A 22,448-nucleotide genomic window follows, 5' to 3' on the forward strand; every position below is an offset into this window, starting at 1 on the left:
TTATGATGCTAAACACAACATTGAAATACAAAAATTATGTCTAAATAATGTATCTATTGGCATTATGTGCATTGGTACAAGAATTGTCAGAAGCTTTAAATGCAAAAATATTATGGTTCTTTATCAATGCCACATTCATGACTGACCCAAATATGAGAATAAATTCTCTTTTTCAGGAAGTCCCCGAAGACTCTATAGAGCCAACAGCTGCCACTTGGAAAGTCAGCTTCCCCAAACCAATCTATCTAAACGTGAGTTCAGGGACAACCTCAACTACTGGCCTGACACCAAAATATAAAGCATTATCGGCTTAACTCTTAAGACAGGCAATATTTATTTTAAGGACAATATTAATAGAATGATGTGATTGAAAGACAAATGTCTAAAATATTAAATATTTTAAAACTAAATATCTTATGAAAACAACACATCTTTACTACTAATGCATTGTGTTAGAACTAAATTTCTTAATTTCTACATCCAAGGAAAATTAAATTTGTGCCGAAAATGCAGTAGCTATCATTTTAATATTTCTATATCACTTTCTAAATGTGACTTTCTACTTCACTGCCCTATGTTTATCTCATGTGGATAATTATTTCACCACCATATGTTTAGTTTCTTTTTCTTAGGAAAATGGGGAAGCCACGGGTCTTGTCACTTGTTTTGTTCATTTCCCACGGCCATGTTTGACAATCTCCCTTCCACATAATTCACAGTATCCCACACTCTTTGTCTCTTCCTTCTTTGGAGGTTTCCTGTATTACACCTGGCTTTTCACACCTGGCCTGGCTGGTTCAATGCACCTGAGTCCCAGCTCTTGACCTCAACCTAGACATTGCACTTAGAGTGCCCCGCCTCTGCCGTGCAGAAACATTGAATGATTCTGTCCTCTGGAAACTAACAGAAGGCTTTCTATTCTTTTTCCTCTTGAATATTTTCCTCCTTCCCCACAAGAAGCTCACTCCATTCAGGATATATTACCGTCTTAACAAACTAATCAATTTAAAAGGCAAGTTTCACATATAATAGGGAGAGCAATGATTTCATTGCCTGTAGTTAGCACACTATGCATCCAGCCATTTGAAATTCTCTTAAAAGTCTTTAATGATTTGATGATGTTTTTCCTCCCATGTCTTTAAAGGTGTAGATCATTAAAGACTTTTTTCCAAAGAGGTTTTAGATCCAGCAGTGGCTTATACAAAGCAATAGCTAAGGATAAGTGAACTTAAGATGCTTCAGATAGTTGGAGAAGGAAGCAATCAAAGAAGTTGCCCCTTAGAATAAATGGAGCAGGACATAGAGACCGGGACATTGTGGAGAATGGGACAGAACTGGGTGTGAGAGAAGTGCCGTTCCTGTCTTCCACAGGGATATAAGGATTGAGGTCCTTAGGCCAGTAGGGTAGCTAGTAGCGAATTCTTTCCCAAAGGAACTGAGGACAAATTTCATCCAGTGAAAGTAAGGTGTTGATAGCTCTTAGCCAGAGGTGCCGTGAGAGCAAGTGCAAACCAAAATGGAAAGAGGGAGAGTCTGGTGAGGCAAAGCCAAGCCATTCATCAAGACATGCAATCTATGCAGGGAGAGTCCAGGGAGGCAAAGCCAAGCCATGCATCACACTATGCAATCTCTCCATGCTGCTGCTTATGCAGTGTGTGCTTACTATAGGTAGAAATGAACCACCAAGTATACTAGGTACTAATGAATTTTCAGGAAGTAAAAACAAAGGATCTGTGGAACCTTTTCGATATTAAAGTGTCTTTGCTCTTCCTCAAGTTTTTGAATTTTTTCAAACTTCTCAAAATGCATTCGGGCAAGATCTTCTTTCATTTGTTTACACTTTTCTTGAAACCTGCATGTAACCCGCATCAGATTGAAATCGGTTTGGCGAGGTATCAGGTTTTTAAGTCTCTAGATGAAGAAAGCATTTCAAAGCTTTTGGTTACTGGAGAATAAAAGGTACACTGGCATAGCAATCATACACATTTTTGTATTGAATATAACATTTATACACATCGCCACTGTTGATAATTAAATTAAAAATTACATCGTTCATGTTAATCACTAAATTTTAATTGTATGTAAGCAAAAAAATATTTATATTCTTTCTTACAAAATGGTGTCATATATGTTTACATTTTGCCTCCTCTTGATTTCCTTCTTTTTTCCTTAGTCAATGAACTCTTTACTTTTGGTCCTCATACAACATCCTGTTCTCTCCCCAAATCTTTTCATCCATTAACTGTTGTCTCTGTTTCTATAAAACGTGTTTTATATTTTCCTTGAACTTCTATTCCACAACTATTGCTTGACTGTCTTATCTTCATGTTTCTTGGGAAGCTGCTCTTTGCTCTCGTTCTCCTCTTTCTCCTCATCTTTAAATCATTATGACATGTACCACATCATGGAAACATTTTCCTTCCCAGTATGCAACCATGAAGTTCATGGCGGTTTTCTGTGCCATCCTCATGTAAGTACTTGGGATCAAATCAGAACTCAATAAATGTCTACACAGTGTATAATTGACTCTGGAAGCCCTTCCAGCTCATTACCTATTGTCTTCACGAAGCTACATAAAAGTCCAGTGTCCTGGCAGACAGAAATAAATTATCCTTGTCCGTACAGCTGGGAAACATGAGGGAGAAGTTTCTCCGTGACAGCCTTGAATCAACCAAGCTTGGACACTGAAGAAGAAGAATTCAGCCCTGAGTTGCTTAGCTTTACAGGTAATCTGCCTGCCTGTGATTTCTCAGCTTACTTTGCTACATGTCTAATACTGGTATCCAGTTGTAGTAGAGCAGTTTGAAATTGGAGCTAGCCAACTAAAAAACTGCTAACAATTCATTAAAACACATTTTGTCTTAATATTTACGGTGCTCAAATATTTTCCTAGGCATATGAAGCACCCAAATCTTAAGAACAGGTGGCAAAACAAGAAGGTAAAGGTAGAAACAAGAGATTAGCACAGTGGCTCCAGTTCTTACAAGGAAGCACCTGTGAGCTGTGTAGACAACAGGGATGGGAAAGAGATTTTGGGGAAGGAGGAGAGATGAGATTGGAATGCTTGGGTGGAAGAAAGGGCAAGAATCTAGACACATTCAAAGCCACCCTGTCAGTAAACATGAAAGAAATTGCCTTTGTGCTGAGCAGTACAAGGAAGTGAGGTTGAGACTTTAGTGAAGGGCTGTAGAGTTCGCTCTCAGATGGAGATACAATGCCTATAAAGCTGAAGAACGCTGTGCTGAAGAGCCCTACAAATGAACAGAAGACCCGATGCTCGTGAGATACCCTAGCAGGTTGCTGCAGTGGCCCCTAAGGAAATCTTCGTCAAAACAGTAGCAGGGAAACACGGAGAGGGAAAAAGCGGGCATACAAATTAATGCTATTTATAAAGACTAGACACGTTATGTTTATAGATAACTTAGGATGCGCATATTTGCACATAATAACAATGAGATAAAGAAGGTATGGATTTAGAAGAGTGTGTGGGGGGGTACACAGGACAGTTTAGAGTGAGGAAAATGGAGAAAGGAATGATATAATTGCATTCAATCTCAGAGATAAACAGAAAAAGTGCTGGGAAAGAGGAATAGACAACTAAAGTATTTACCGTGGGGCTAGGAGACAGGGAGATAGCAAGGGTAGATGAACAGATTAAAGACAGTAGCATAAAATAGCTAGTAACACAGAAAGCCTCAACGGAGCCTCCCCAAGACCACAACCTCACAGCTGGTCTGCAGCAACACCAGCTTTTCCCGTGGGAATGCTATTAGGTCTCTTTCGGTACCCACCTCTCGAAAAGCCTCACTCTTGAGGGCCTGAAGCCGCTGGTTTGTTTGGGGTTGCATGGTTTGTATCTCTAATCCAGTCAGCCCAGTTTTCTTCTTTTTCTGAAGAGCAATGTACAACTGATACAGAAGTTTGGTTGCTGCCCCGGGCTTTTCTGTGATGATGCTCTGAGCCACATTCTGATCAAACTGCACACCCAACAGGTGAAGCGTTGGTTGCAAGCGGGAGAAATTATTAAGTTTGGCAGTTGAGACCCTAGAGGCGATGACATGATCATAATTATAAATTAATGCCTAATGAGATGCAAACACCCAATTCCAGAAGTACTGTTATGACACTGTTATGATACAGTACTGTGAATTATTCCAACTGCCCCTTTGTCTTAAATGACTCTGTAATGAAAATGCATGGGGATAATTTTCCCCATCAGTCATGTTTATCTAAACTTTATTTTTCTTGAAATAAACCGAAACTTATTAATTTTATAGTTAATGCTGTAAATTGATGATAAAATTTAGTATAGGAAATAAGCACTAAGACAGAAAATATATGCTGCTCGGTGGATAAATAAAACAAAGTACAGTTTTGAAAACTACATTTTATTCTAAAGGTGAAATTGCAATACAAATGTCCATTGTATCAAGTTGTCATTTATTATTGCTAATGTCTTAAGTTAGTCCTAAATTTTGAATTAACAAGTCAAACGATGGTCTTCTCAGAAACTCTTAATACTCTTTAACTGAAGGATATTAGCTATGGAAATCATTCTGTTACTCTTCAATATATAGTTTATGGTAATTCTTTGATGTGAAAAAGTCAACAATTTGAAATTTTATTATCTTTAATTATTTGATTTCAACATAGGCTCAGACTTTAAGAAACTAATGAACATTAACTTTCTCCATGAATTAGTATTCTACTAAATAACCATATTACTAAGGGTATACCTCATTCAATTAATTTAAATAATTTATTGATACATATGGCAGGAGAGATAGTTTAAAGTCACTTGCTACGCTCCCAGAGAACATGGGTTTGGTTCTCTACACATGCATGTCAGCTCAGAACTACATCTAATCCAATTTCATGGGATCTGCATGGCATTATATGGCCTTTGTAGACACTAGGCATTCATGAGATACACATACATAATTCAGGTAAAACCTCATGCACAAAAGGTAACTAAATAAAAATTATTGAAGGGTTAAAAATGAACAAGATGTAGTTATTACTTTTAGGTGTTCGTAGTTAATGAGAAATTCATTTGCATAACAGGCAATAAAAATTAGACGTTGCTTCAGGGATCTCAAGTGGTCTATAACTGTTAGTGATTAAAAGAGACATTCAATTCATTTGCAACTGTTGTGACTATCATCAACACATAAACAAGTACTAGGCTTTGGCCTGAATTCTTTGAACTTTTTAAAAAAGATTTGTTTATTTTATATATGTGAGTACACTGTTGCTCTCTTCAGACAGACTAGAAGAGGACATTGGATCCTGTTACAGATGGTTGTGAGCCACCATGTGGTTGCTGGAAGAGCAGTCAGTGCTCTTAACCACTGAGCCATCTCTCCAGCCCTGGCCTTCCAACATTTAAATCTATTCTGTCTGTCTGTCTGTCTGTCTGTCTGTCTGTCTGTCTTGTCTGTCATCTATTTATTTACATTTCAAGTGTTATCTCCTTTCTCAGTTTCCTGTCCATAAACCCCCTTTCCCATCGCCCCTCTGCCTTCCTCTGAGGGTGTTCCCCCACCTATTCACCCACACCTTCCTGCCTCCCCACACTGACATTCCCCTACACTGGGGGGTTGAGCCTTGGCAGGACTAAGGGCTGCTCCTCCCATTGGTGCCCAACAAGGCCATCTTCTGTTACATGTGCAGCTGGAGCCACGGGTCAGTCCATGTGAACTCTTTAGACTGTCCCACCTGGGGATCCAGCCCATATACGTACAGCCACCAAGCCCAGACACTATTGCTGATGTCAAGAAGTGCATGCTGACAGGAGCCTGATAAAGCTGTCTCCTGAGAAGTCCATTCTTTAATACAAAAAACATTCTGAGTACCCTTGAATGTGATCAAAGTGCATACCTAAAGTCCTTCCTCAGAATTGAGACTTGCCATGTATTTGAGTGATTGTGAAATAAGTGTGCAGAGAGACTCATGTGCATCGCCCACTGTGTGTATTCAGAACGATGGTAACTGAGAGTTATCTATCCAAGCTTAGGTTTGGTCCTATGTTAACTGCAGTGTTTGTGAACATCATAATTCAGAAGAGATAATACAAAGAAAATCATGAAACAATCTCACTGTTTTCAAAGCTTAGCCCTTAGCCCTACAGTCAAGAGTTGCTCCTCTCTTCTCACTGTCTTACATGGCTTCCTGAATATAGCATTTTTGTTAATATATATGACTTCCAGTTTGGTTTGAAGATACCAGTAATAAACCAAATATCAGAAGTAAACACAAGAGATCGCTCTGAAAGATATAATGGATATTCTAAATTCCCAGCCATCCAGACTTTGAAGAACACAACTTGAAGAATCTCAGGAAATCTGAGATTGTTAAGGCATGCGCACAGCCTCACAGGAGGATAATCAGCTCTTGTTTTTGGAAACAGAAAATCAGCTGGGACATCTTGGCCCTGGAGACAGAGCATATGATGCAAACGATGACCTCTGAGGGAGTAAGGATGGTGCCCTGGGAAACGTTCCCTTGCCCTCTGCTTACCGTCTTTCTTTGCCAAGGGAGTTAGGTCTCCTCTCCTGCTTGCCACCAGCTCACAGAACACACGTTTTCTCAACAAAAGAAATGCTACCCTCGGGAAGATAGTTCCTTATTAACTATTTTATTCCTTTTAACTAATCTACTTAATAATCCTCTCGGAGTTAGAGAAGTTATTCCTAAAATTAAGTCATTTCTAAGACATGTCACTTCGTGTCATTAGCAGTGTATAAAGCACAATTTTAACTTCAGATTAGAATAAAGATATTAAAAAGTATGAGATGATAATCATATGCCTTATCTTAGGGTTTCTACTGCTCTGATAAAACACCATGACCAAAAGCAACTTGGGGAGGGAAGGGCTTATTTTCATTTTAAGCTCTCAAGTAACTGTCTATCACTGAAGAAAGTTAGAGAAGGAACCCCAGCTGGTCAGGAACCTGGAGTAATGTAGTTCCCACACACAAGTACTGTTTCCTGCTTTGCTTTCCATGGTTTGCTGGTTTAGAGCTGACGTACCTTACCATCTACAGAGCATTGCTTTCAAGAACCCTGCACATGTAAAAATCTACTAAAATGGCAGTGCTACTTTCATACAATTTAAGTGCATACACTTTTATAGTTTAAGTCTTCTTTGGATTACACTGTAAGTCCCTTGGATATTTTCAGCCCATGCTTAAATCCATAGGTGAAGAATGTCCATGTGGAAAAATCATTGTGCACCTCAAAGATTGGTATTGCATTAAAAAAATGAGACCGGAACAGTTCTTTAAAATTTCTATGGCTAAAATCAGGTGTAGATTTTGACATTGATTTCTTGAGTACAGAAATGATATTGTGAATTTACCATGGGTGAAGGAACTGTGCTTTGAGGACAACTTTAAGGATATTTGAAATTCATTTGAAGAATGTCCTAGGTTACTTTTGTGGCTATGATAAAAATTATGACCAAAGCAACCTGCAGAGGAAAGTGTTTAATTGTCTTACACTTTTTAATCATAGGATATCACAAGGAAGTCCAGATTGGAACATGAAGGTAAAAACTGAGGAGTGTTTCTTATTACTGGCTTGATCTCTATGAAGTGCTCAGCTTGCTCGCTTATATTATCCAGGTGTCTATAGGTGAAACCAGGCACAGCAGGCCTGGTCCTCCTGCATGCACATCAATCATTAATAATAGCAATAACAATAACAACAATAATAGCTTCATGACGTGTTCACAGGCCAATCTGATGGAAGTAATCCTTCAAGTAAAGTTCTCGCTTCCCAGTTTGTGCAAGTTGACAAACAAACTAAAAAGAAACTAACTTTTGATGAACCATTTTCCAATAATTTTGGGCACCCAGGTTTAACGTTATTCTAATAAAAACTGACACAAATAATCCTAACAATACAATTACAAAAAGTATCACCATGTTATCATTGGAATGGAGAGAAGACAAGAGCTAAATCTGCTGAAAAATTAAGAGGAGAGTTTTTCAAAGCAATAGTGAAAGAGTAATAATAGGCAAAGATTCATGTCTCAGCTTGAATGAAGATGGCTTCCATAAGCTCACATATTTGAATGCTTGGTGACCAGTTGTTAGAACTGTTTGGAATGGATTTTTGAGGTTTGGCTTTGTTGGAGGAAGTCACTGAGGATGGGCTTTGAGGTTTCAAAAGCCCATACTGTTCCTACTTAGTTCTCTCTCTCTTCCTCTCTCTCTCTCCCCTCCCCCCTCTCTCTCTCTCCAATTCCCTCTCTTCTCTCTCTCCTTCCATCCTTCCACCTCTGTGCCTCATACCTGTAGATCGAAATGTAAAATCTCAGTTACTGCTCCCGGGTCATGCCTGCCTGCCTGTCGTCATGCTCTCAGTCACGCCTTAATGATCCCTCCAGAACTGTGAGCCCAGTAAATTCCTAAGTTGCCTTGGTCATAGTGTCTTTTACAGTAATAGAAAATCAATTAAGGCAATTTAATTTGTGGGTAAGATGTTTGAAATGTGTACCCTCTTAGAATTTACCTAGACATTTACACATTCATTAATTTACCAACCAAAATAACCAATCACTTAAATTTCACCAAATCTGCAGTTGGACCTATTCAACCCTCAAGAATCTAAAAACAATGATAACAACAACAACAACAACAACAATAAATAACAGGGGCATTTGTAACTTGAAGGATGCATTGAATACACAATGTTGGAAACAAAAGGAACTGGCAACAAGGAGAAATGTGCAGAGCATGCAACTGTGAAACATGTTCCTAATGTGCACAAAATGATAAGCAGAAGTGTTGGAAATCTGGCTCCCTGTAAGTAATCTCAGAGCAACGTAGGTGTATGAGAGCATCTGAGCATGTGAAAGAGAAGACAGAGAGTGTTTGTTACCTACCCTGGAAACCTTACCCACGGAAGGCTAATCTCACGTATATTAGTGATTATCAAGGTGGTAACAAGAGAGACTCAGGACTAGCAGGTCAGGCATAGAAGGTAGCTGAGGAAAGCTATGAAAATGTTGTACATCATGCCATGAGGGAGTGTGTGTGTGTGTTTGTGTGTGTGTGTGTGTGTGTGTGTGTGAGAGAGAGAGAGAGAGAGAGAGAGAGAGAGTCTGTATGTGTGTGTCTGTCTCAGTGTGTCTGTGTGTGTGAGTTTGTGTATGTGTGTGTATGCATGTGAGTGTGTGTCTATGTGTGTCTGTGTGTGTGTATGTGTGTCTGTTTGTGTGTGTGAGTGTGTGAGAAAGAGTCTGTGTGCCTCTGTGTGTATGTGTGTGTGTCTGTGTGAGTGTGTGTGTATCTGTATGTGTGAGTGTGTGTGTTTATGTGTGTCTCTGTGTGCCTGTGTGTTTGTGTCTATGTGTGTCTGCATATGTGAGTGTGTGCATGTGAGTGTGTGTCTGGGTCTATGTGTGTCTGCATATGTGAGTGTGTGCATGTGAGTGTGTTTCTATGTATGTGTGTGTGTCTATGTGTGTCTGTGTGTGTGTGTGTGTGTGTGTGTGTGTGTGTGTGTGTATGTGTTAGGACTGGGGACAATCTAAGTTCTCCTGCTAATACTCAGGAATGGAAGGTTTGTAACACACCAAGTTTTGTATGGATTAAAATATCCCTGTGTCCTAGAAGCTTAAAAAACAAGCTGGGAAGGAAAACTACCAAAGACTTTAATAGATAAAAATATATTTACACTCTGTAGCTTCTATTATGGCATAGAGTCTTTCCTGTACAGCTTGTATAGTTTATATTCATGAATAAATGAATTCCTTATGAAGAGGATGTAATACACATTATTTGGTCCAGTACAATTCCATCACAGGAATGTTTGCATGGGAAGTGTCAAGTTAAAAGTGATTTGTGCTAGGTTACTAAGAATGGGAGGACAGCTGGTTGGTGCAGTGGCTGCTGGACAAGCATGAGACTCTGAGTTCTACTCTCAGAATTCAAGTAAAAAGGCTGCAAGGACAGCACACTTGTAACTCTAGGGATGGGAGAACAGAGACAGAAGAATCCTGCTGCTCAAAAAGTAAGCACTCCCAGCCAAAGAGAGACTCCACCTCAAACAAACAAACAAACAGGTCAACCAATGTGGACTGTTCCTGAGATTGTCCAGAAATCAGATAAGGACTTTCAATAATTCAAATAACATTTAAGAATGTGCCCACAGATATAGCTACTGAGAAAATAGTCATGTAAACATTATAGGCTTAACCCCCACTATATTTTTGATGTATTTGGTGAGAGAGTGTCCATACCTGACACCAATAATGAGGAAAAGAACTTGAGACTAGTTAGGTCACGAGCCCCAGGGGAAATACAACTATTCTGTTAAATAGGAAGAATTATTATAGTATTATGTTAAATCCATAAATGACTCCTAGTGATATATTTCTATACCCATTGACCAGTGTATGCATTACTTAAGCCTCACCAGAGAAGGTTTTTTTTTTCATCCTGTAGTGAGTAACTCATACACAGAATCTACAGACAGACAATATGAAGAGCATGAGAGACTTTGATGCACTAAGCTTCAAACTGATTGTATCACACGCCCCCCTTCATTGTTCAGGGATCCATACTGAAGAGGGTGCATAAAGAGTGGGAGAGCCAGAGACTGTGGACAATGTCAAGGAAACGAAGACACCGATGGAGTTTACGTATGAACTCACAGAGACATAGACAACAAAAACAAGACCTGCACTGGGTCAAGCAAGAGAAAATCCTGGCACGGAGAGGTAGAGGGGATGAGTGGGCACAAAGCCCCACTTTAGCAAGAAGCTACTGATGGGTGCTGAGCCAGTAGAATCAGTTTGTGTCAGTGGAGGGAAATGGACTGGATGAAACACTCCAGGGCAGGCCTAGGGCTCACCAGTAACTGGCTAACACAAAATGGGCTCTTTTTGTTCTTTTTTAAAAGATGTATTTATTTATTATATATAAGTACACTGTAGCTGTCTTCAGACACACCAGAAGAGAGCATCAGATCTCATTAGAGATGGTTGTGAGCCACCATGTGGTTGCTGGGATTTGAGTTCAGGACCTCTGGAAGAGCAGTCAGTGCTCTTAACCACTGAGCTATTTCTCCAGTCCTTTGTTCTTATTTTTAAGAGGGAGAAAGAACACAAAGTCAGGGTGGTGTGTCAGGATCTGGGGGAGGTTGGGTGAGGAAAGAATACAATCAAAATATATTAAAGTTGCTTTTTAATAAAGAGCACTTACTGCGTTGCATGTGTAAGAATAGACTTTTTGTTGCCTTTTACATCATATCACTCCCATACCTTTTTTTCTACTTCAAAGGCAGGCTCCAAATACAACAGCAGTAGCTATAAAATCCAGCAATCAACAGGGAAGGCAATTGTCTGAAGCCCCTCAGAAAAGATGCTGGGTTCCAAGTCTACCACTATTTGACCTGCCTGACAGTGCTGTGGAAAATTCTTTATTGTTGTTGTTTTGTTTGTTGTTTGTTTTTTTTGTGGTCTTGTCATTATTTGATCTGCCTTAAAGATCGTTTGTTGAACTAAGCCAACAGTATTTCAAGGATATTAATATAAAGTGACAAGTGGCTCATGTTCAAGATCCCACCTCCCTGTCTTGGTGCTATCCGCTGCTCCAAACAAGACCCTTCTCAAAAGATCTAAGGACGAAATGTGTGTTGAGGAGTCTGAAGCTCTTATAGTTTCTGAGCATCGATGTATAAGGCAAAATACATGTGTGCAAGAGTATGGGTTCCAGGAAAAGACAGGAAGATTCCAAATACATCATGTCTCTAGCCAGGTTAAGGTATTACTACCACAGGAAGTAGTGAGTAAGGAAGGAAGAATAAGAAATTTCCAAAGCAAATATCATCCTGCGTGAGGTAAGCCAATCACAGAAAAACACACATGGTATGCACTCATTGATAAGTGGCTATTAGCCCAAATGCTCGAATTACCCTAGATGCACAGAACACATGAAACTCAAGAAGGATGACCAAAATGCGAAAGCTTCACTCCTTCTTTAAAAGGGGAACAAGAATGCCCTTGGGAGGGAATAGGGAGGCAAAGTTTAGAACAGAGGCTGAAGGAACACCCATTTAGAGCCTGCCCCACATGTGGCCCATACATATACAGCTACCAAACTAGATAAGATTGATGAAGCAAAGAAGTGCAGGCTGACAGGAACCGGATGTAGATCTCTCCTGAGAGACACAGCCAGAATATGGCAAATACATAGGCGAATGCCAGCAGCAAACCACTGAACTGAGAATGGGAACCCTGTTGAAGGAATCAGAGAAAGAACTGAAAGAGCTTGAAGGGGCTTGAGACCCCATATGAACAACAATGCCAACCAACCAGAGCTTCCAGGGATTAAGCCACTACCCAAAGACTATACATGGACTGACCCTCGGCTCCAATCTCATAGGGAGCAATGAATAAATAGCCTAGTAAGAGAACCAGTGGAACGGGAAGCCCTTGGTCCTGCCAAGGCTGGACCCCCAGTGAATATGATTGTTGGGGGTGGTGGTAATGGGGGGAGGATGGAGAGGGGAACACCCTATAGAAGGGGAGGGGCAGGGGATAGGGGGATGTTTGCCTGGAAACCGGGAAAGGAAATAACAATTGAAATGTAAATAAGAAATACCCAAGTTAATAAAGATGGAGAAAAAAAAAGAAATTTCCAAAGCAAAATGTGCTTCAACACTCCCACAGAATCACGCAGCAATCGACAACTTGTCAAAATGTACACCAGCTGATCACTAGGCTGCCAAATATTGTATCTATCCGGCAAGGAATAGAGACTTTACAGAATTCACCCCAAAAGGCCATCAAGGAAACAAAAGCAGCTGAAATTGCATCCACAGCAGATAGCAGCAACAGCCCAAAATGCAGAAATTAGAGTTAGCAGATGCGGTTCTTTTTTGTTATTGGATAGCTTATGTATTTACATTTCAAATGTTATCCCCTTTCCCAGGTCCCCCCTCTCCCATCCCCCTACCCCCTGCTTCTATGAAGATGCTCCCCCTTCCACCCACCCATTCCCAACCCCCTGATCTGGCATTCATCTACACTGGGGCATTGAGCCTTCACAGAACCAAGAGCCTCTCCTCCCATTGATGCCAGACAAGGCCAATCCTCTGCTTCCTATGTACCTGGAGCCAGGGGTCACCCCATGTGTAATCTTTGGATGAGATCTTCCCCTTTAGTATTGGGCATTTGAATACCTGGTCCCCAGTTGGTGGTTCTTTGCAGAGGATTAAGAGATATGACCACCAGCTTTGAGGCTTCAAAAGACTTACACTATTTCAAGTTAGATCTTCCTGATGCTTGCTTGTGGACCAAGACTGATCCCTCAGCTCCTACTCTAGCACCATGCCTGCCTGCCTGCATGCGCTCCCTACTGTGATAATGATGGCCTCATCTGACTGGAATGATAATCCTAAAATAAATTTTTTTTAAAAAGTTGCCTCAACTATGGTGAACTCCGCAGCAAAAGATAAGTAACTAAACAGCACAGTATATTATTTTCCATGCCCAATGCTTAGTAATTCTCACACATGCATACAAACAAGAAAACATACACAATAAGAAAACAACCCAGTAAAAGCCCTCTGATGAGGCCTGTAAACAACTGGAGAATGGATATTAAGATATTTCCCAATAAAAATAACTGTCCAACATCAAAACATAAAGAAATAAAAAGTAAAACTTTTTCTAAAGTTAAAAACAATTTTAATTAGAATGAGGTGAAAGCCTCAACCATAAAGACATAAAAATTATAAAAAGTAAGAACAAAATAGAATATCAGAATTTAGAATTACTACTTGAAGTTGGCTCAGCTGGTGTGGTGAATGGAGATCACGACTCAGGAGTTATGCTGGCATGAAATGTTTGTCGTAAGATTTTGACTACAGGTTTAGGTGGACAGAAGAAAGAATAAAAACCTCAAAGGTATATCAGCTGAAATTATTCAGCCATAAAGCTATAAGAAAAGAAATGAGAACAATTTCAAAAAACCAAACCCCACAAGTAATCAAAAAAATAATTAAGTTGGAATGAAACAAAATGAAAAAAAATGTGCCTCAAGAACAGAGACATCATAACAAAGTTATAATTTAAATTACATAATAAGAAAAGTGTTTGCAAATCATTTATCTGACAAGAAACTAACCTTAGAATCTGAAAATAACATGGAATGATACAATACTAGCTGGTTTAAAAACATACAATGTCACAGTGGACATTGCATCAATGAAGACGAATGAATAATTAGCAATGTGCAGCTATTTAACATCATTAGAGATCAGAGAAATGATTTAAACCAGCAATGCAATACAAGTTCAGCCTGTTAACATGGCTGCAATTGGAGGAAAGGTAAAGAAGAACTGGGAGGAGAAAGGAGATCGAAATTATAATCAGAATATTTCTTATGAAAAAAATCTGTTTTCAATAAAAATATGAAAACAATAATCACAAATGTTGACAAGACTATCGTGAAACTAAAACCCTCATGCTGCTACTGTAGATTGGAAAAGTGTGATCACTTTAGAAAACAGCTTATGTGTGCTTTCTCACACACACACACACACACACACACACACACACACACACACATATATATATATGTGAGATATAGCATGTCATAATATGTATGTATCACAAGCAATGCCACTCCTAAGCATATAGTCAAGAGAAATAAATACTCAAGAGGCAAAATAACATAAGCACACACAATACAGTTTCTGTAATAAATAAGGACCCCAGTGGAAAAACTCAAATATTCATTACTGATAAACAAATTATGGCATGTCACACCCATAAATTTAAAATTTTCCAGCATTAATAATGAAGAGAAGATTCATGAATGAAAGTCAAAACTTTACTTGAAGTAGGAAAAGCCAAACAACTGTGCCATTTTTCTGACATGGTGGCCACACAAGTCTAGAATGTATTTACTCAGTACATGGTAAGCAGCATGTATAGCAAGTAAATTGGGAGACAGACAGCTTTCAGACACCATGGCCTCACTGTCATAAATACTAACTAAATCCAAGCAAATTGGGCCACAAACTTTCAAATCGTGAATTACAGCCTGAACTTATACTTCAATATTATTGCTAAGACAAAACTGTATATCTTTACTAATAGTTAAGTCCCATTGTATATTTTTAAAACACTAAATAGTAACAACAACAACAACAACAATAACAACAACAACAATAATTCCTCACTAAGGGAACTATATTACATTATGTTTCTTCTCTTTAATGAAGGAAGAATCAGGTTGAGAGAAATGGCTGAAATGGTAAGAGTGTGTGATACGCTTACGAGGACCTGGGTTGGATTCCCAGCACACAGAGGCAGGTTGCAATCATCTGTAACTCGGGGAGTTTGACACCTTCTTCTGCCTCTGTAAGCACTGCATGGATGTAGTCAACAGAAATTTAGGCAAATACCGATACTCACAAAATAAAAGTAAATAAAATAACAATAAAAAGAAAACAAGAAGAGGAAGAAGTAGAAGAGGAGGAAGAGGAGGAGAGGAGGAGGAGAAAGAGAAAGAGGAAGAAGAAAACTGAATTAAGAAAGAGGGAGAAATCTAGCTGAAGACTTCAGAGGTATATGGACAGGATTAATGTGACTTTCTTCAGAAGCAATTTCATTGGAAACACATTCATTCCTCTCCTTCGGATTCTTCAGACAACAAAGGTCTAAATGCCAAAAGTATTGACTCTATGTTCTTGAAAGATAGAGTAACTTTACTAACCTGCTCTCTGAAAACTCTGAAAAATCACTCTGAAGTTCAAACTTGAACAGAACTTCTCCAATTAGATAGCCATTAGAAAATGTCTTTGCAAATGACTTGGGACCTGAATTTTAAAACATTGAAAAAGAAGAGTAAATACGATGTTATTGTGTGATGTATATAATCAAACCAGCATAAACAAATGTGATCATGCAATGTCTTGAATGTATTTACAGAAACATCTTTTAATAACTAAAGTAAAAGGTTTAAAAATAGACATTAATATCCTCAAAGGTAAATCAGTAGTTGATAAACATAATTTTAAAAGTAGAAAGTTGTTTCCAATTAACATTAAACAAAACACAATACCTTAAATAAATAAACCTCATGTAAAAACAACTATCAAGAGCTTGCATAAAACTATGCTTTAAATAATTTAGCTATGTCTCCAACCTACAGGTAAGCACATTCTGTCCAATAGAAATGCAGTCTGACTTTTTTGAATACGCAGATTTAATTTCAACATCTAAAATAATGGAGATTTTTACTAGCATCATCTGTATGTTTAAAAACAATCCTTCTTGAATACAATGAGATCTTATTTCACCAGTGCCCTGTTTATATGCAATGGAATGATGGTAATATCTCAGAACAGAGAGTTCTCAAAGGAAATAAAGACAGCGAAGAAATAACCTTAAATGTGTTAAACATTTGTAACAGCATAGTGCAAATGAAAAGCACTTTGAGATTTCATCTTTTGCTGGACCCGGAGAGCAAATATTACTTGTTATCTCTTACTCTTTCTTTAAAAATGTCCTTAAGTGTGGGTGCAAAGAGGATAGTCATAAGGGAATGAGGCTCAAAGACCTCACTCAGCGAACTCTACACCACCATAAAATGTGCCCCCAGCACACCATTTTACATAGACTGGTATTTTTTCTCATAGTGCTCAATATCCTGAATTTTTAGGGTGATCCAACATGTTCAACACAGTAACACTTGCTATTTAAGGCCAGTTCATCAAAAGTGACAAGTTTTGCACTCATTAGTGGTCTTTAGTAAGCTTTCCCTTGAGAGACCAGCTTGATCCTTCTTTTACAGCTGTTTATCACAGAACATGCTCATTTAAACTTGATGGATTAACCTAATCAGTCATACCTGTCCCTATGACACCATCTTTAAGGAAAACCTCTCAAGGAACAATTCATAATTCACAGTACATACCACCTTCATGAAATAAGCTTATATTTCCCAGTCAAGGTACCCAATGTCCTTAACATGGCACCACTTGAAAGGTCAAGAACTCTGTGATTGTTGGCATGATTCTTCCAGATCTAAAGCTAGTAAAATCCCCAAGGCTCTGTTCTCTACAGGACAGAACTGTGCCATTGTCTTCTCCTACACTGTTGTCACTTTCCATGCCCCTAAAGGTCTCCTGATGGAGGTCTCATTAGGAGGGAACTTCAGCGCTGTTCCCAGGTCTGGCTGCCAGCACTATCCTCAGTAGGTCATTCTATCTCTACTGTCAATCGCATCTTTGTTTTCGTTTCCTCCCTACTCTCCTCTCTAAGCTATCCCTATTCTCTTAGTGTCCTAACCAGTCATTTGATCTAGCACTGCTGTCAGACTGTAGATAGATCTTCCTTCTAAGTCCTAGACCATTGGGGATTGAGTTCAATTTTTAAGCACACTGTTTTCTTTTCAGAAGCTGTTGCTACATCTCCTTCCTTGATGCTCCCCTCTGTAGTTTGCATTATATTTGTTTGTATCAATCAAAAGCCAGGGGTTCATCCCACAAATAACTAGGATACAGATTAATACTGTTCTAACACCCTGGATACAGCAGATAAATGGTTAGTAGTACAAGAAGGATTTACTTAAAAATAAACTCAACTGCATTTCCTTTGCTATGGCACAAAATACTAATTATGCATCTCTAATAGGGTGAAAGTCAAAGGAAGAATAATCAGTTATTTGTTTCACCGTCAGGATAGTTTGTAATAAGAGTAATATGACACATTGTTCAGCAGATTTTTATGCATGAAAGACTTCAAATTTCTTGTGAGATAGATGGGCAAGAAGGATTACACTGATTTAAAAATCCAGCAGATGAGAAAAGCTACAAAGAAGACTGTACAAAATGAAACAAGCAGGAAAGAATGCATGCAAGAAATGAGGCAGAGAAAGGAAGAGGGAGGGAAAACAGAGACGGTAGACATGTGAAGATTACAAGTGAACACATTGTCCACACATTAACAAGATGCAACAAATCAAAAAGAAAGGAGGGAACAGGAGAGGGTAATTCAGAGAGATACATAATCGCAGGAAAAACATTTCTCCCCTTTGTTTTGTTGTTTTTCTCTCCCCACTCAGTGTCACTAAGTAGTATGACTAATTCTATAAAAACCGCCTCCATAGACCAGTGTATCACCAGCCAGCATTTCCCGTGTGAAGAAGCGACAAGCTTATTCCAGGACAGTGAACACTAAACACTCTAAGAACTGTGGCAGGGATGCTCTTCATCTTTAACACACATTGTCATCTGGGATGGGGATTGTTCAGTGGTGGCACAACCCCCACCTCCAACCCTGCAAGTCACAGGCCTGGTCCTCATCACTGAAACTGGCATTTGGGAAAATTTTTCATGGGGTCCTCTGTGCTCTAGATGTCTGTTGGGCTCTAGAAGCAGGGAAATGACCATGAGCTTTTCTATCAACTTGGCTCAGAGCTACTTGAATAAAACACTTAAGAGTTATTATCTACAGTCTCAAGAGGTAGTGACAGATTGGAGGAAGGGGCTTTGTTTTATTACTGGTCTGTGTATATGCCACTTAACCCTACGTAATTAAGCAGCAATAGTTCTAATGTATAAAATAGGAAGGTTGAACCCTAGTCCACAGGGAATTATTTGAGAATTAAATGAGACATTGTTTGTAAAGCACGTGGAGTCATGACGGATCCACAGCATCTTCAGTGATGGTTTTATTGTCAATATTACACTTTTCAGAAGATGGATCACATTAGTTACACTGCCTACACACTCAGTAATAGACCTTCCATGGTGATGTTTCATGCATACTTCCTCAAAGAGGATTTCAGGGCTCAGAAAGCAAACACTGGACACTGCCCTGAAACCCAGATATGACCTCACCAATAAAGACAGGTAGAATATAATACCTTGACCATTCTGGTCATGCCTATAGAGTCAGTTGATTTATACAGAAGGGTATTGAATGGTTTGCATTCAATGAGATATATAAACATTAAGCAGTTCCTTAACACCTCCTGTCAGATACTTCAATACAATAAATAAAGGAGAAATTTTCAATAAACTTGGCTTTCGGATTGTATATAAGGCAGGAATCCATGCCACTTCGTATGCAGTGGCCTTTAGATCTTTATGATAGGATCGAAGATCCTGTTTACATCTCAAATGCATTATTTAAAATCTAGCAAATTCACTTTCACTTGAGAGAGATAAAGGCCCCTTCTGGCAGCTGGGAAATAACCTGTCTCTAGGAGGCCTTGGCATTCCTTCAAACTGGCCAGCACTCACAGGAAGACCTTCTCTCTCTTCCTTGAGCAGAACCAATTTCACAGCTCGCTAAATGTAGAGAAGGATGGTTTGTGGATCAAACAACAACCTGCTCTTCTATCTCAGCTCAGACAAAACCCAAGAGACTCCAAAACACTAATGGGACCAAACATCCCTTAATATGGCTCATATTAATGAAGGGTCTTTCCTTACTGATCACAGCTCGGCTCTGCTTGCTTCTCCCTGTTGCTAGGTATGACATTAAGAAATACAATTCGAGAGTTTTCTATTTTTTGGAAGGATCTAACTCACACTAAAGCACTGTTTCCAAGAACCCTCCTCAACAACACCTACTAGGAGCCTGAGCCCTTCCCAACAGAAAGAGGTTGCGTATTTTCTCACTCTCAACCACTCCAAAACAAAACAAAACAAAAAAACTTCATCCAACTATAACTGTGACCTGTGTTTTTTTATCTGAAGTAAAATCTTAATCTCTAGATCACTGATCTTCACTTAAGAAAATACTTGGTGTCATTGTTTCCATGAAACTCTAGTCTTAAAACCTTAGATATGGGTCTGGAGAGATGGCTCAGCAGTTAAGAGGACTGACTGCTCTTCTAAAGATCCTGAGTTCAATTCCCAGCAACCACATGGTGGCTCCCAACCATCTGTAATAAGATTCGGTGCCCTCTTCTGGTGTGTGTGAAGACAGCGGCAGTGTACTCACATACTTAAAAACAGAACAAAAGAAAACAAAATATTAGACCTGGTTCACAGGATGCTTGCTGGTTTTGCACTTACTGATGAATTTCTAGTGGAAGGAATCTGTATGTTAATAAAGAAAAGAACAAATATTGTTTTCTACCAGCATTGATATGGCTTTTAATGATCCTGGAGCTGAAATACCAGAAAATGTGTGGTTTAAGACACTTTGTAAGAGAGAATGGGACCTAGAGACAATCAACTTAATGTCCTCGCTGCACGACTGCAAACCAAGCTCTAATATAGGATTTAATTTATGTATTAACACACCAAAGACCTTTCTTGCCTTTGTTCAGTTTATGTTACTGTAGCAGAACAGAACAAAACTGCTGCTTATTTAAAGATTTTTCTCTCATTTCTCAAAGTAAAATAGTTCAGTGCCCAGGTGAGAGAATTTGGCAAAGGCCTTCTGACTGCATCACAAGGTATGAGGTACAAGCGCAGATGTATACTCAAGATGGATGTAAGCTAGGGACTAAAGATATCCCTTCATCAGGATCCCAGTCCAACAAGAATAAATCTTGCGATAATGGACTAACTGCATGAAGGCAGATCCCACAAGACCTAAACTGTTTTAAAAAGGTATCACTGTGATGACCATAAGGAAGGCAACACAAGTGTTTTTAGGGGCATAGCTGTCAAAACATGACAAGGCCTCAGACTCATTTTCAGATCTAAAATCATATTATTTTATAGTAAAATCCTAATGCATCATGAAATATGTATTCAGTAGGACTATTTATAGAGCTCCATTTCAAAAAAACAAAACTAGAGATTGAAAATAAATAAACTTATTAAGTATCTAAGTAAACTATAACCTTAGTTTATTGCCTTAGTGGAGCAGGCCAGTAATCCTGGTGCTTACGACTGAGTCCGATGCGTCGCCATGCATTTTAGGCTACTACTGACAGTGACAGAAGCCTGTGTCTCAAGAAGCCACCAAGATGACAACTAAAGACTGCCCATGAAACTTAAAGCAATTCTCAAGAACTACTAATATTGAACGTGGAAAGAGTACACTAGCCATTTGGGAAAACCCAACTATAAAAAATAAACAAGAAGCTTATTTCTTAAAACACAAAACTGAACCATTTAATTTGAAAAATGTGTGAGCAATATTCTTTGTATGTATTGATTGCCAATGCAACAATGTACTACAACAACAGAAGAATTTACAATGATGGGAATTTCAGGAGCTTTTGGTTATAGAAGAGAACGAGAGAACAGCATGTCTTTCTTAAGCATCATGGGGTGGGGAGCAAACGTAATCTAATCCCATTTTCATCTACATATTGATGAAGTGGCTCCACCAGAAGTGTAATAGAAATCAAGCATTAGGTTGATTGGAAATTATCCTGATACCAGATCATTTCTAATTGGTGACAGCAGTTGGATCTATGAATTTGCCTTCCTCTGAGTGTGCGAGGCAAACAAGGTTATGAATCATGTTAATTTTCAAATAATAATAGTCTGATAGCCTTCTCCCTGTAAGAAATTGTCACTCATAAAATATACATATTGATATCATAGAATTCTTAAGAACTGGCTTTCATAATAAAGCTGAGCTTCTTTACCCACAAAGCTGGGCTTTAAAGGTTTAAGCTGCCTTCTTAAGACAGATTAAAAGTCATGATTTACTTTTGCTGCCCCATACATTGTCATGGAACATGTTATGTGACAGGAGCTGTGCTGGGCACTGTTCTAAAGTGAGAACTGGGAAAAATGTTAAAATAATGCTTAGTGAGTATCTAGTAGAGGTTGGCTAATATTACAACTGGTTATCATCAATAATAACCTGCCTTCTTCTCAAATATACATTAGTTATTACTCTTTACTCAGAATAAAAATAAATAATAATCTAGAGATGATTACTGCTTTTTCAGCTATTGTGACATAGAGGAATTTAGTTCCTGAACGTAGCTGTGTTTTTAGTGTGTCTTTGGTAGTGTTATTAATAATGTTATGACTACAAAAGAAATAAAATGTGCATAATTAATTTGCTTAGATTTTTCAATTAATCCATGGTCAGAATCCAAGAGTAACACAGCATTTGCTATCTTCCTCTTTATGACTAATCTGATCTGTACAAAGATTTGAAGTCATATAGCTTAGTTTGTGTTATTATTGCTGAGGGAACAGCGTGAACAAAAGCAGGTTGGGAAGGAAAGCATTCATTTGGTTTCTGTTTTCACATCCATGGTCCCTGACAGAAGGAAGTCGGGAGAGGAACCCAAACAGGGTGAGATCCTGAGGCAGGAGCTGATGCAAGGCCATGGGGTGGTGTTGCTTACTGGCTTGGAATCCTGGTGGCTTGCTCAGCCTGCTCTCTTACAGAACCCAGGATCAGGAGCCCAGAGATGGCCCCACTCACAGTGACTGGTCCATCCCACATCAAGCACTAATTTAAGAAAACATCTGACAAGCTTGCCTATAGC

At 38.9% G+C, this 22,448-nt stretch overlaps 1 protein-coding gene and 1 long non-coding RNA gene across 7 annotated transcripts in view; one reads left to right on the forward strand and one right to left on the reverse strand.

Moving 5' to 3' along the window:
• LOC120100738 (uncharacterized) overlaps nucleotides 1–512 on the forward strand; it is a 41,082-nt gene extending 40,570 nt beyond the window's left edge. For both annotated transcript variants that reach the window (XR_015671175.1, XR_015671173.1), the window contains one exon: nucleotides 177–512. This is a non-coding gene — a long non-coding RNA (uncharacterized LOC120100738). The remainder of the gene's footprint in view (nucleotides 1–176) is intronic.
• The window catches only part of Spef2 (sperm flagellar and cilia associated 2), a 182,471-nt gene that overhangs the window by 154,687 nt on the left and 5,336 nt on the right, over nucleotides 1–22,448 (reverse strand). For 3 of the 5 annotated variants that reach the window (XM_087632806.1, NM_001415008.1, NM_001415009.1), the window contains 3 exon segments: nucleotides 15,738–15,840; nucleotides 3,792–4,044; nucleotides 1,741–1,911 (listed from right to left, as the gene is read on the reverse strand). In XM_087632806.1, the coding sequence (XP_087488932.1) occupies nucleotides 1,741–1,911; nucleotides 3,792–4,044; nucleotides 15,738–15,840 (527 nt within the window). 5 annotated transcript variants of the gene reach the window in all.

Source organism: Rattus norvegicus, chromosome 2 (genome assembly GCF_021556685.1).
Source record: "Rattus norvegicus strain SHRSP/BbbUtx chromosome 2, alternate assembly SHRSP_T2T, whole genome shotgun sequence".
Taxonomy (NCBI): Eukaryota; Metazoa; Chordata; class Mammalia; order Rodentia; family Muridae; genus Rattus; species Rattus norvegicus.